Here is a 14,133-nt window from a genome sequence, read left to right on the forward strand (position 1 = left end):
GTATCCTTGGTGGCAGTAAGAGGTCTGCGAAAACCCAAATGTGCAGGATGCGTTTTGTTCACCTGTGATTTCCCTCTTTTCTACTGTTAACTCTTTGTGTGTCACTGACACAAGATTCATATTTAGTACAGTTGTGTCAGAATGCTGTTTGCAGCAGGCTATTGCCTTCTGCTAGCCTCACCCCAATATAAAGATTCCTCCTGCTTTCCAGGCATGGGCTGCATTCACCGTGCTAGTATGCCAGAGCAGTTAGAGAAGGCTGAGAAGAGCATGATGGAAAAGGAGGCACAGAAAAACTCCTACCATCAACCATGGGTTTGGGCTGGGAGCTCTTGAGCCGCAGTGATGGCCTGAAGCGGGTGCGGTCATTGAAGCTCCAGCTCTTCTGGACCTTGGTGGGGCTGCCGTCAGTGGCAATGTCGGCGCTCGGGGACCGGCGATCTCCGACTGATGACTGCCTGTTCTTTATGCTCTGACCTCGTGGGCTGGCCATCCGGACCCGCTCCTTAAAACTTAACTTTTGACTGTGAAGAAGAGAAACGGTTTTTATTCTTAGTTCCACTATTCCGTTTCTATCATAACAGAAAACAAATTCTAAAGATTCTCAATAGTATAAACCTTTTTCTTACACACTTTTAATTTCATTGAATATGTATAATTTGGGAATGGAAATGACTTGATGTAATTATTATCTGATAGAGACATAACCCAAAACAGTCTATCTTAAGTACAAAATAATATTGTGAAGGAAATTAAAATTAACAAACAGAAATAAATTTAATACAACTGTCATGGATTAATCTCTAGGATTTACTTTTTTATTCCTTGAATTTTAAAAAGGTTTATTCCCACATTAATCAGCCCAGCTCAGTGCACCTCTGATGATCTTTTCAGATAGACAAGAACAAAATGTGTTCTATTATTATTGCATGCCATATAGTGTTTTTGTTTGTTGTTTGTTTTTTAAGCAGGCAAGAATACTGTTAGTATCATCATGCTTTTTCAAGATGTGGCAACTCCAGCATTTCATATGCATTGTTAGTGGTTACTCATATTCATAATTTCTTGTAACAGAACTTACTGGGACAAGACAAAACCAAAATTAACAAAACATCCATGAAAGAGAGTGATGACTGATTAATGGAACTGTAAGGTTACCCTCTGTGCTCACTGAAGTCACTGCTGAATATTAAGCTGGGACTTCATTACTTGCATGTGCTACTGGCGCTTCAGGACAAACACTAAGGCCCAACCAAGGTCAACGTTGTGACTGCTGGACCAAAGGTGGCCCTGCATCCTTACAGCTGGCCACGATTTGTTCCCTTCTGTGCTTGTATTCTTCCCCTCCAGTCATCTAAATGTGGAACATGTAGGGTTTTTACTTCTCAGTACTCAACTTTGTTCACCTTAAAACATATGATGAAATTCTGTGGTTCCCCTATCTACATACTTATGCTTTTTCATTGTTTAGCCTTCTTGCTTTTGTCTATTGCTTCCTCAAGCAGATGGCACAAAGGGAAAACAGAAAGGAAGTCTTTGGTACCTGCTTTGGTACTCTTGTTTTATCTATGGGAATGGCCATCTTCATCAAGGATGAGTTCAGGCCAGGGGAGGGATGAAGTGAGCAAAGTAGGAGCTGCTCATGGTATATTGTTAATGGGTCGTTGACATACGTTCTGGAGGATGCTTTTAAGACATCTAGAGCAAAGACTGTCTACTTGCAAACTATAATTGTACTTGAAGTTAAAAAACTTCCTAGCACCCTCAATTCTTTGCACTTCTGCACGCCCATAAAATATGTTTTCAAGAGAAACGAACTCTGTATCTAATTAACTACTGCTAAAATGTTCTTAGATGTTTAACCAACTGCACCCTGAAAATACAGAGTTAATATATAATTATATGAGATTGAATGTAATTACAAACTTCTGTAGCTGTGAAATGTTGAGATAATCAGATATTTTTGTCCATGCATAGCACAGCATTTCATTCTGAACACAAACATCACTGAGAGCAGAAAGGATGCAATTTGTAGCAGGCAAAAGCACATGCCAGAAAGCTCAGATTGAGATAAGTTTCGAGAACACAAAAAAAGAAAAAAAGAAAGAAAAAAAAAAAAAGAGCATATCAATAAGATTGCTAGATAAACATTTCTATAAGGCATGTTGAATCACTTGAAAGAATACCAGAATACCTTTCCTATAATTTCTGAATGCAATTCCCTTCTTCCCTTTGCCCAGAGTAAGCAATTGTTGAAATAAACACATGATGGTGTTGGAAACATAATCTGTTTCCACTGAAAATTGTTACCCAAGCCAGCAGTACTAGACATTGTTGCATACTCAATACAAAACATCCACAGAACCTATTATTTGAAAGAAAAGTGAGTTCTTAAGTTTAGTTTTCAATAAAAATTACATTTCATCTCAGGAATTTTTTGCATTGTACAACTTTATGAAAGTAAAAGCTGGAAAATATTTGTTAGCTACATTATTGCGTTGTCACACAGCATGAATGACAGGATCAACATGGACTTCATCTTATTCACTCTTCTTATGGCTCACAGTTTTTGATATTGAAAATGAAGTCAAATTATATGTATCTTTGACAAATCTTAAAGTATAAAGCTTTCTGGACAGCTCTCTACATTTTACAGCCATTAAAAATGAAAGAAAAAATGATAAACGAGCCATAAATAAGACCAGCGTGGACCATATATATTTTTAATAAAATCTAAGTAGCTGCAAATTGAAAATGAAAATAGTAAAATGAAAGAAGCATACATCATTATGTCAATTAATTTGTATTAATGTAAACAATGCCTGCATTTAAATGACTTGTGCACAAGATTATTTCATTAATAAAAACTGAATGGTATACAATGGTTACTTAACCTGAATATCTTTAGTTCTCCAAACCAAAGCAATGAGGCAATGGTGAAAGGAACAGTAGATACTTCAGCTGTACTAGAGCCATTTGTAAAAGTGCAACACTGAGAATGAAAATATTAATTCAGAATGCAGACCTCACAAAGAAAATCTGCTTTGTAGCAATGGCAATGTAAAGGCATGCCAAGGGTCCATGCAGAGAATGCTGCATCATGAAGAGAAACAGAGCCTCCTAAGGAAGCCTGCTTTGGAAACTGTTTTACATCTTGAGAGTTTCTGCAAAGACACTGCTTATAGTTCTTTGCTCTTGGATCCCTGTTCCTATTTTCAGACTGGTGGGAAATGTTCCTAGAGCCACCGGGTCCTATTCTGAACAGGAATAAACTGTGTGACTTGCAGCAGGGGAGAGCCCATCTCTAGAGGAATAATAATAAATAATGTATCGTGAAGAAATAACTGGATTAACTGCATTTTTGGGGCATGTTGAGCACGGTTTTCACCCGCAGCGAAGTCCCTTCCCTTATAGGCTCTGGGCTCTCAACTACCTGTTGCAGTAGTGGTGGAGACAGCACTAGAGATACAGCCTGGAGATAATCTTACGCCCTTGGAAGCATTTTTGGGCATTCTACACTTGAATCAGTGTTCACTAAACCTTTAAAGCACTTTACTTTGTTTTAATGATGGTTGCATTAGTGCTGTCCAATGCCCTGCTACAAATTCTTCATATCTTGCAGAGCTTAGCACATTCTATTTTTTTTTTTTCTCTCTATTTATGAGAAATTCAAAGAAAATTCTTTGAATTAATGTAAACTTCTAATGCCCCTTGGAAATTCACATATCTTTTTAATTATTTCCAAAGTTGAACTTGAATGCTATTCCAAGAGGCAAGAACTATTAGGAGGAATTAGTAAAATAGGTGTGTAAATGCTTTCTGAAATTACACAGGATCCTGAATCACACTTGAATGACAAAGGTTGGAGAGAAATCCAGCTGTTTTCAATTATCTCCATATTCTTTTAGATGCATGTCTGTCCGTCATTTTCTTGTACTTATGTGATTGATAATTTATTCCTGTTCATTTGTGTACGTTAGCTTTCTATTACAATCTTCTATGGCAATGGTAATGCCTTTGGTCTCCTCTATACTTGCAGGTTGCAATCTGTGGATACACTCATATAAGTAAAACTGAAGCAAATGTTAGTGGAGCTACAGCTGAAACCTCTGGAAGAAATGCAAGTGATTTCTCTCTATCTTTTTTCTTCTGAAGGATTAGTTGCAGAATTTTACCACTCATTTGTCTTGTCAGTACATGGATGAGCCATTCACCTCTCTGCAATAGCAAATGACTTTGTAGCTCTACTTTTCAAATTCCATCTTTTCCATCATAGGAATAGGTGTTTAGAGACACTAGAGGTCACTGTAGCTTCATTGCATCGGGAACAGTTCTTCGGCAAAGAGAATTACTTGACTCAAGAAGATTTCAACTGATAAATGTCAACAAACTCTTGCTCTTCTCTCCCGTACTCACAGTTCTGTCTTCCATTAAGCATCTTACTATGATTTTTTGTTAATGGGACATCACTTTGCCTCCCTGTTCTGCTCCCCTATTTCTCTTTCTATCTTCCTGCATTTCTGGGCATGTCTATCTCTAAACTTCTACCTCTGTCCCATATCAGCCTCTGACCTGCAGCACTGCTGCTTTCCACTAGTTAAAATCTGTGATTCATGTCTCAGCTTTTCACAGTGAGCAAGCTGGTGGAAGTGGGAATAGAAACAAATTGAAATTAATCAGAAGTAACTGTAAGGCCTGAGGGTGAGAGAGAATGCTTTGAATCTTGAGTCGAGGCAGAAACTCAAGCTGACAAAAGTTATCACCCATGACAAATAACAGCAATTAAAAGTTCGTGTTGATTTGCCATAGTTAACTTCCAATTAATACAGAAGTTGATTCTTCCCAAGCTACAGATTTTATGGAAATTAAGCGAAGTCGAACAAATGCTAATGCAGTCAGTAGTACAATAATGTCTGATGTTCAAACGTTCAAGAATTCTCCGCCAGTCTTATTCTAGGATCCTGAATCCAAGAAACATAGTGCTGTATCTCATACCTTGCCTTCAATAAGTAGTAACAAGAATTTCAAGGACATAATGTCTTACGGTTCAATTGTCAAGTAAAAAAAATCCAAACAAAAAGTAAGGGCTTTTGTGAATTTCCTTTATCAAAACAATTTCTGAATGAAGAGAATCTTTTTTTTTCCTTCATTTTCTATCATCAGTTTGTACTTGTGTTGTTTTTTTAAGTTCCTTTTAGAAAGTAAGGAAAATCGTAATATGCTTTAGTTATAAATTAAGTGTGTCATCCTCTAAGATCCACCCATCTAGAAATTACCATTTCTGGTTAGAAACAGTTTCAGTAGAATTTAACTGAAGCAAATGGTTTGTTTCACATGCATTTCTCCACCTTCCAGTATAGGATGCAGGCACAGCTTCCACAGGCTGTATCCAAGGGGATTCTTCTCAATAATGATTACACACTTGAATTGTTGATATTGACCAACATGTTACATCTCATTTTTCCTCACTGGTTATTCAATGGAGAACTCAACTGCCATGAGTGTAAAAATCCTCTTGGACTGGGGAAAATGTCTTTATCTAAATGCTCAAAAATTGTATAGATCTCTACAGGGTGATGCATTCCAAAAGTTCAAGTTTCAGGCAGAAAAGGGAATCTGCGTGTTGGCAAACCATGGCGTGCTGCACACTGCAATTGTATGAGTTTCAAATTACTGAACTACTGCCATTGTATTAATGTCATTGCAGGCAACAAGCAGCGAGGGGAGTTACAAGCACTTAAAAAAATAAATAAGGAAACGTCTTTTGGAGAAGTAAGGAACTTTAAAGCATCAAGGAGTGGAAAATAAATGAATCATGCACCTGATGTTAGTTGGCATTCTCAAACATCATATGAAGAGGCAGGATGCTGAATACCTATGTTTCCGAGGGGTGTACATCCTGAAGAGCTTCTGTTTATTACTACAAAGCTTACTAGGAGTGAGGGGAGATAGAGGACCATGTTACTAAGCATTCCACTGCTAGGTGAGGGGTTAGGCTTTCCATCTCAAGTCAGATTCTTCATCACTGGCAATTCCTTTCTCACAAAGCACATGCAGAGATAATAATTTACATTATTTCTACTTTTAGAAACAACTGTGATTTAGTAGATGAAGAGAATTCCAGAATATAATTTACATGCTTCTTTCAGAGTATAGGATGACTTTTTTATCCCAAGCTCCTATGCTTGCAACTCTTCATATTAAGACTCACTATTTACAAAACTAAATGGAGCCTACAACTGACAGGTGAAATTCATTCCTTGCAGATGCCCAAAGCATGTCCTACACACAGCATAAGACTGTTTATGTTCTCAAGATGCTGTAAGACTCCTTGGTCTTGACCTCATTCCTTGCATAGGAAGTATTTCAGCTGCAGTGTATAACTGAGTAGAAATAAATACTTATGCTCAGTGTGTAGTTATAGATATAGATAATTTAACGTAAAGCTTTCCAAATAGCTTGCAGAATTAGTACTGCTTTACAGACATATCTCAGCTTACACCACACACTGACCAGAAAGGCTGTCAAACCATTTTTTTGATAAGTGATTAACTAGAATGCATATGTATACTGTTTTGAGAATTACACCATGTAATGTGTTGAAAATATTTTTCTTAAAATCAGTGTGAAGCTATAGCATAAACGTAGCTGTCTTAACTCAGGCAACAACATTTAGTTGCCTAATGAAAGATGGTAGGTCTATACATGACAGAATGCAAGAACTCATTTCTACAAATACAAAATTCAATTTGATAAGCAAGAAAATATAGCTTTTACGTAAAGTAATAAAAGTTTTTTCTCCACTGTTATTAGAATAAAGAGCAAAGAGCATATTCAGAAAGAAATCCAATGCATTACTTCAACAAACATATCTTCATTTAAAGAGTGAAACAAGAAGCAGCTTACTTAGGTCACATAGCATCCCATGCAAGTCACTCAGCAGTGCAGTAAAAGAGAAGTTAAGTAGTCGAGGACAGTCATCTCTAAGTACATTGCAGCTGTTTGCATTTATGTTTTTACAGCAGAGCACATACACATAGTTTAAGTGATATAAACATAGAGCAGTATATCAGCATAACAATGCAGTGAACAACTATTAACAAAACACACCTTTTTAAAAAGGCACTGAGTGGCCTGTAGGTTTCTACTGTAGACCAGGATCTCAAAGAGTTAACAAGCTCATTGTTATACCTACACTAATATGTAGCAGTGAACACAGGAGTGAAGTTTTTTGAAGGGGCAAACATCTTTCATTCAGTGAATATAAAGTAAAAGCATATAGCTAGATCACTGACTACTTTTAAAACCACAGCAGTATCTTTAAGAAGGGGCAGGTCGTATCATTTTACATTTTTTCCCCTTCCATTTAGCTTCTACATGTTGTAATTAAATTTGTGTCTTTAAGTCCTTATGGGTACAGCTGGGAATAAGCTCACTCTGCACAAATCACTGTTTTGAAGATACACACTTATTTATTGTCAACTCCAGTCTCATCTTTAAAAAAGCTGAAAACAATTTTAAATGTTGTTGAAGGATATGCAGTATGGCTGGCAAGTGTGAAAAGTTTTGATTGGACTATAGTAATTTAATAAGACCAGTTCATTGCCAATGATCCTATAGAGGCAACATTTATGAAAAGTAACAGAACCAACAGTGTCAGTTTCTTGCAAATGCCAAAGTAGGTGAAGCACTCCCAAGTGATGCTTCAGAGCAAATCCATTCACACTGAGGTACTGTCATAACAAACATGCACTTCAGGGAAGAGGATGGAATCAGGCAGCAGGGAACTGGTCTGAAAAGTGAAGAGGGATGAGGGCAATTTCTTGTGAAGACTTTCCACCTGTTTTTTTTTTTTTTTTGCATTTTAGGTATGGAAGTGCTCAAACTGCTCAGAGATGATTAAATAAAGTTTGCAGACCACAGTATAACTTAGGGTAGATGCATTTCAGAAGTTGATGCATCACTGATGCTTTTTTCTTGGCTTTTGAACATTTTCTCCTTGGAAGTAAATTCCACCCTCCTCTGACCCTGCTTTATTGACTGCCCAACACTTGCTGACTCTCACTCCTAACTAGTTTTGAGGGCAGTATAATTCTTTTGTGGCCACCAGGTCATTTCCAGGCCCTAAATATTCAAGCTATACATAAGGAAGAGGAGCAACATTTCCATGTACTACCCAAAACTGTGCATCTTTGATGGACATGGTTTACTAGGCATAGTGGTGATAGGTTGGCAGTTGGACTAGAAGATCTTGCTGGTCTTTTCCAACCTCAATGATGTTATGATTCTATGATCTCCAGGATTTTTTTACTGAGTGAGGGCAGCCCTGGCTCTCCATGTTACAGCAAGCAGTCCTAAGCCTGCATCCAGGCCAGGTGGCAACACAGCTGATATTCAAAGCCAAATTACACCACATGCCTCTACCCTCCACTGCAGCTGCTGAAAATGCCATCAGTTTTGTGGCAGGAGTCAGTAGGCACATCCCTCCTCGGGAGCAGGATCTGTAACAAGTACTTAGTGCTTGGACTTAGAAAAGCAAACAAATTGCCTAATTTTTCCATTCAAGCAAATTTCAGCATCATTACTTTTATCAATACAAGTTAAACACAAATGTGATTTGTGACTGTTATCAGTTAGCAGTTCATTGAACCTATTATACAGAGCATAAACAGCAAAAAGCCTTTAAGAAGCAGAGATTTCAAAGATGGAAGAAATAAATTAAACTACAAACCTGCTAGAAGCTTCCCCTTGTTCTTTTCTTCAGGTCGGGGAGTGGGAGGGAAAAACATATTTGTTATGCAGATAATCACATTACTCAGTTACAGATGATGTTAGATATATGCTAAACGTAAATGGATGTGTTAATTAGTGTACAACACACACGATACATTCCAACCACAAAAACATTCAAGCAAGACTCATAACTACAATGCTTCTGAAAAGTAAGCTTTCCATTTGTTTTAATACATGCACAACATGCTTAGTACATACCACTGCAGACTGAGTTGGCAAAGCACTTAGGTAAAATGCATTGCTGACACATACGCAACAGAAAGCTGTAGGCTTTAAAAGGTTTAATTTTAGGGTATCACAGCAATAGGCTTATTTAAAATAACATTAGATGCACTTTCAAGGGACAGTCTAATTGAGAATATTTTAGATGGGATACAGCTTCATTATTTCATATCCATCCATTCATACCAATGTTGTCTTCAACCTGTTTGTATAGGTCAAAATTTTTTGCATGTTTATTAAAATCAGTATTCCATGTTACTTTTAATCTAAAAGCTCCTTTTAGTTTGAAGCATTTTGGAATTATGATTATGGTAATTGATTGCTTATGGCTCTGTTCTTGTCAACTCTTTGAAATTCGAAAATCAGCTTTGGGTACCCAGCCAAACCTCTTTTTTGGCTGAGTTTTTTGGCACACAATTACCTTTTTACTGTCATGTGGATGTTCATCACCCAGCTTTGAGAGAAACCACTAATTCTCTTGCACTGTCTGCAATAACAACAGTTAGGATGCTTATCAGAGCTTTCCCATAAGGCTCTTATTGTACTTCTTTCTAATCCTTATTATTGTTTATTTCCTAATTTGTATCCTGTATTGCATCAGTCAACTTACTACCTTCTGGAAAATCTTTACTTGGACTGCTGAAGGGTCTTGGATGGCCAGTGCTCTGTGGATTCTCAACCACATAATGACAGTGAATATTTTCTGTTTGCCAAGCTGTGATATCAGGTGTTTTTAGTTACCTTCCACTGACTGGCTGTGTAACTGAGGATACAATTTCCTTTAAGGAAACACTAAATTTAGCAGAAGTAATGACAAGAAACAGGAAATTCCCCAGAGCATTCATTTGCAAAAATGCCATAAGGCTGTGTTCCTTTGGAAAGGTGTTCTGCAGCTACAGTCTAAAACAGAGGCACAGTCTAGTCAAAGAGTGCAAAAATAGTTTTTAACTAAAAGAACAAGCTCTGTATTAATATTTTCTTTCTTAAACATAATTTTAAACTGGGCGAATACTTATACTGAATTGTATTGGTCCAGGGAAAAATTGCATTCATTTGTGTATTTGCTCAAATGCTCATTGGTTACTGTGAAAAAAACAGAGGTATATGCCAAAGACAAATCACTAGGGATTGAGCTTCCCTAGGAGAGTCTGGTTTTGGTCACCCTTCTACAGCAAGAGGAAAATGCACTTTCCATTGTCCTCTCAAATTCAGGATCTTGATAAAACAAATCTAGCAGAAGAGCAGTTAAATATGTTTCTGTCCCATATAAAACAGGGTTTGGAGGAGAGCAGAGGAGGGGACAGCTGTTGGTTGGCACTCCAGTGTGCATTTGCAGTGCTGTCACCATATGCAGCTGGGACTGAGATGCGTCCCCGTCTCATCCCGTCTTACAGGTCAGGAAGTCTTTCAGCCCTGATCTTCACCTGGAGCAAGCTGGTGTTTTACATGAATTTATACCAGAATTTAGTTCAGGATCAAAACTTTCAAAACTGAAGGGAGCCATTTTTGCTTAGACAGTAAGTAGTATTTTCCAATAGGCATGTCCTATAAATCTATTGTAAATAATGTCATACCTTTATCAACTGTACGCAGGAGGAATTAGTATAACTTCAAAATGGGACTGTGATTATTAATGAGTATGTTAAGGCACAGCTGGTATGGAACGTGGATAGAAGTAAAACATTACCCTTGATAAATGTTTTCTCATTGAAATGTTTCTAATGCCTGTGTTCAGTGATACTTCTTAGATAAATGAAGGTGATTTGTATCTGTCTCTCTGTACTAGGCTCCCAGATAACATTGGCCGGATTTGTTAGTTGAAATTTTTTATAAGAGAACTTAAGAAGACAAAACAAGACAAAACAAACAAATAGTAATTCTCTACAAGCTTGAACAGACATCAAGAACGGCACCAGCTGCCATATTTGTACCTACTTTGTAGGGCTGCAGGTATGCAAGGCCTTCAAATGAGGCTTCCAGGTAGCAATGGAAACCGATTTCTCATCAGCCGCATAACTACGCCATACACACTACGTGCAGGATATATGATAAAAAAGAAAAACAAGGCAAGAGGGAGCAGGGGATGAAACAAAAAATTGAAAAGCAGATTAGTAACCAATACAAGTCATGGCTTTCTTTTATCATTCATAGCACTGATACATGCCTGAGGGGAGGAAGAATACTTTCATAATATCGCCAGGTGGCAGTCAGGTTTGTTCGGCTGGTGTCGGTAGAATAAAACCGCCAAGAAGCCTGGTATGGGGAAACAATAGAAAAGCACAAAGGAACCAAGAACATGAAGTGACAATGCCACCGCACTGGTCATGGAGAGAGTGGATTTTGCTCAGATTGGGATGTCTGTATTAGAGTGAGCGAGTAAATACCAGCAGAAACCTACCAAAGCTTTTGTAAATCAGAACATGGTATGGCAAGTGTTATTAGCTTCATGGAAGTACCAGAAAATATTCAGCATAAAGGAGCCTGAAAAAAGCATCACAGTGATTTAGTTGTGACAATTCCATAGGGGGAACCCACACAAACTTGCAGTTTCAGGTAAAAAAAGTGTCATAATACATTTTGTAAATGATAATGAAAACCAGACAAAAAGCATGTAGAAGTATTCTCTGTAGTTTGAAACACTGCTAAATGCTTAAAACTATAAATTAATTGATTTCAAACGTGAGCAACCAAAGCTTAGCACTGAAAACGTATTCAACACTTAGATTTATAACTGCATGTGGATAGTAAGATAGATCCTCATCTCTGCAAACTGGTACAGCTTTCCTGATGTCAGCACAACTATATTAATTTGTACTAGCTGAGTATCTGTGCTTCCTGTATAATGTCAAGCATTAAATGTCATCCAGATACTCTTGTATAGAGTTTAATACCCTGTGTCTTCCTGCACATCTCCCGCAGATGCATCTAGCCTTCATCTACAGATGAAGAGCCTGTCGCTTACTTGGTAAGTTGTTCCATTGGCTGATCATACACATTGTCAAAAATCTCTGCATTATTCTTAATTTGAAACTTTTTGGTTTGGCTTAAAGCCAGATAAATTTGTTATGTTTCTATCTACTAGATTATATGGTCCTGTAGTTTCCAGCACTTCCTCCCTGGATTTACATGCTTCAATAATATTCACACTGCATGCTTCTTATAAGCTAAACAAATAGAGAAAAGTATGTTCATATTGTACATTATACTTGATTGTTACAATAGCTTAGCTATCTTGCAAACAGGTCTGAGCACTAGTAGACAGAGTATCGGCAACTGATGAGTTACCAGAGGCTAAATCTACGGAATAACTCACCAGAAAACAGACATTATCCTGATAAACTAGAGTAGTGATTCACAAGGTAGCTCATTGTCAATATCCATAATAAACAATAAAAAAAAAACAACAGGCCATGTTACAGTAGATGATATACTGTTGAGATCCACCCTGAAATTCTAAACATGACATTTTCTCCATTATTTGGACTCTTTCCCAACCCCCCCTACCCTTCCACCACCTTTTTTTCTTTATTTTCTACAGTTTTCCAACCTCATTTACAAACTGTGGTTGTTGATTTGATATGCAGCATGTTAGTACTGTTAGCATCATTACACATGGTGGTAATGTCAGTTTAATAAGTTTCTTCTTCCTTATGTAACTGTAATAAACTTTGACAAAATAACATACTGGGAACTTGTATGAAGCTCTCCACCCTTCTTCCCTACTCTTTCTCCTCTGTGTTTCTCACGCTTGGACAAGTACTTCCCAGAGTTGCTAATATTAGGACAGAGTCCTCTTGTTATACACTGAATGCATTGTTTCTGGATCAATAGTTTTGTACTTGGTATACTACGCCATTTGGTTGGAACAATTCCAGCCTGATTATACTCAGATTCATCGTCATGTGCCTGCCCTCATCTTTACTATTCTGCCATACACTGGCAAATTGCTACATTGGCAAACATCACCATCAGTAATTTTATATTAATTTCCAGATGACTAAAAATGCTGAACATGAAAATGAACATGAAAATGCTGAACAACCTTCACTTCTTAGATCCCACCACAATTATCTTCCTTTCACAGTGATTTTGTCCACTGCGAGTATCTTCCTGAGATCAGCTGGCTGCCTACTCTTAATCTGTTAAGTATACCATCTTTTAAATATTTTGATTGGATTTTCACACAACAGTAAGAAGAGGTACATCCAAAGCCTAAATCCATTATATCTATCCTCTGTCAATCAAACTTTAATCTCATGGGAGCTGTTTAGAATACATGTTTTAGAAAATATCCCAGACTCTCATACTACAATACTGTAGACACAAAATGAGCGGGTTTAGCTTTATTAACCACTACAATAATTGATGAAAGCTCCCAAAATAATGCCTCCTACTTATTTCCATGGAAACCACAACAGATACAGACAGCACAAATCCACTATTTGATAGAGAAAATTTTCAGGTACAGAACACTATTTTTCAACATAGTCACCACCACTAGCTATGCATTTTTGCCAGTGGTGAACAAGAGCCTGCAGGCCACGCTCACAAAAATCTACATGGCTTTCTAGAACATGGCTTGTCTTTCACATCATTCTTGCCACTGCTGAAATACACCACCCATCGCTTCACTGTGCTCACATCCACTGTTTGTCTCTATAAATGTTCAGAAAACATCAAAAATATCAATAAGTGCAGTTTTTTCCATATGGAGGAATTCAATTCCACATTTGCTTAATATGCACTTCCATGTCAGACATCATGACTGCTCTTCTGCTGTCACCCATTGCATGGTGACAAAATGTAATAGAATATTGTAGGAAAGGTTGAACCTCTACTGCTATATCACCAACATCTGCCTCTGATGACACAGGCCAACACAATAAAATAGGAGGCATTACTTTCAGAGCAGCCCTCATAAGCGTTTGTAAGATTCCCTCTCAGACTCTTCTTCTGAAGAACAGCCTCAGGACTCTCAGCTTTTCCTATTAAGGGAGATGCTCCAGGTCTCTCTAATCATCTTCCTAGCTCTCCGCAGGACTTCCCCTAGACGTACCCTGTCTCTCTTGAACTGGGGAGACCAGAACTGAACACAGTGCTCCAGATGTGGCCACACCA

At 37.7% G+C, this 14,133-nt stretch overlaps 1 protein-coding gene across 5 annotated transcripts in view; it reads right to left on the minus strand.

Moving 5' to 3' along the window:
• KCNQ5 (potassium voltage-gated channel subfamily Q member 5) overlaps nucleotides 1–14,133 on the minus strand; it is a gene marked incomplete at both ends in the record, with an annotated part of 257,573 nt that overhangs the window by 20,517 nt on the left and 222,923 nt on the right. Inside the window, 4 exons of one of the 5 annotated variants that reach the window (XM_079532682.1) lie at nucleotides 304–524; nucleotides 5,876–5,932; nucleotides 8,732–8,758; nucleotides 10,951–11,045. In XM_079532682.1, the coding sequence (XP_079388808.1) occupies nucleotides 304–524; nucleotides 5,876–5,932; nucleotides 8,732–8,758; nucleotides 10,951–11,045 (400 nt within the window). The remainder of the gene's footprint in view (nucleotides 1–303; nucleotides 525–5,875; nucleotides 5,933–8,731; nucleotides 8,759–10,950; nucleotides 11,046–14,133) is intronic. The other 4 variants (XM_079532686.1, XM_079532683.1, XM_079532684.1 and 1 more) reach the window with 4 other exon arrangements.

The sequence above is a fragment of the Tetrao urogallus genome, assembly GCF_951394365.1.
Source record: "Tetrao urogallus genome assembly, chromosome: 2".
NCBI classification, from domain to species: domain Eukaryota; kingdom Metazoa; phylum Chordata; class Aves; order Galliformes; family Phasianidae; genus Tetrao; species Tetrao urogallus.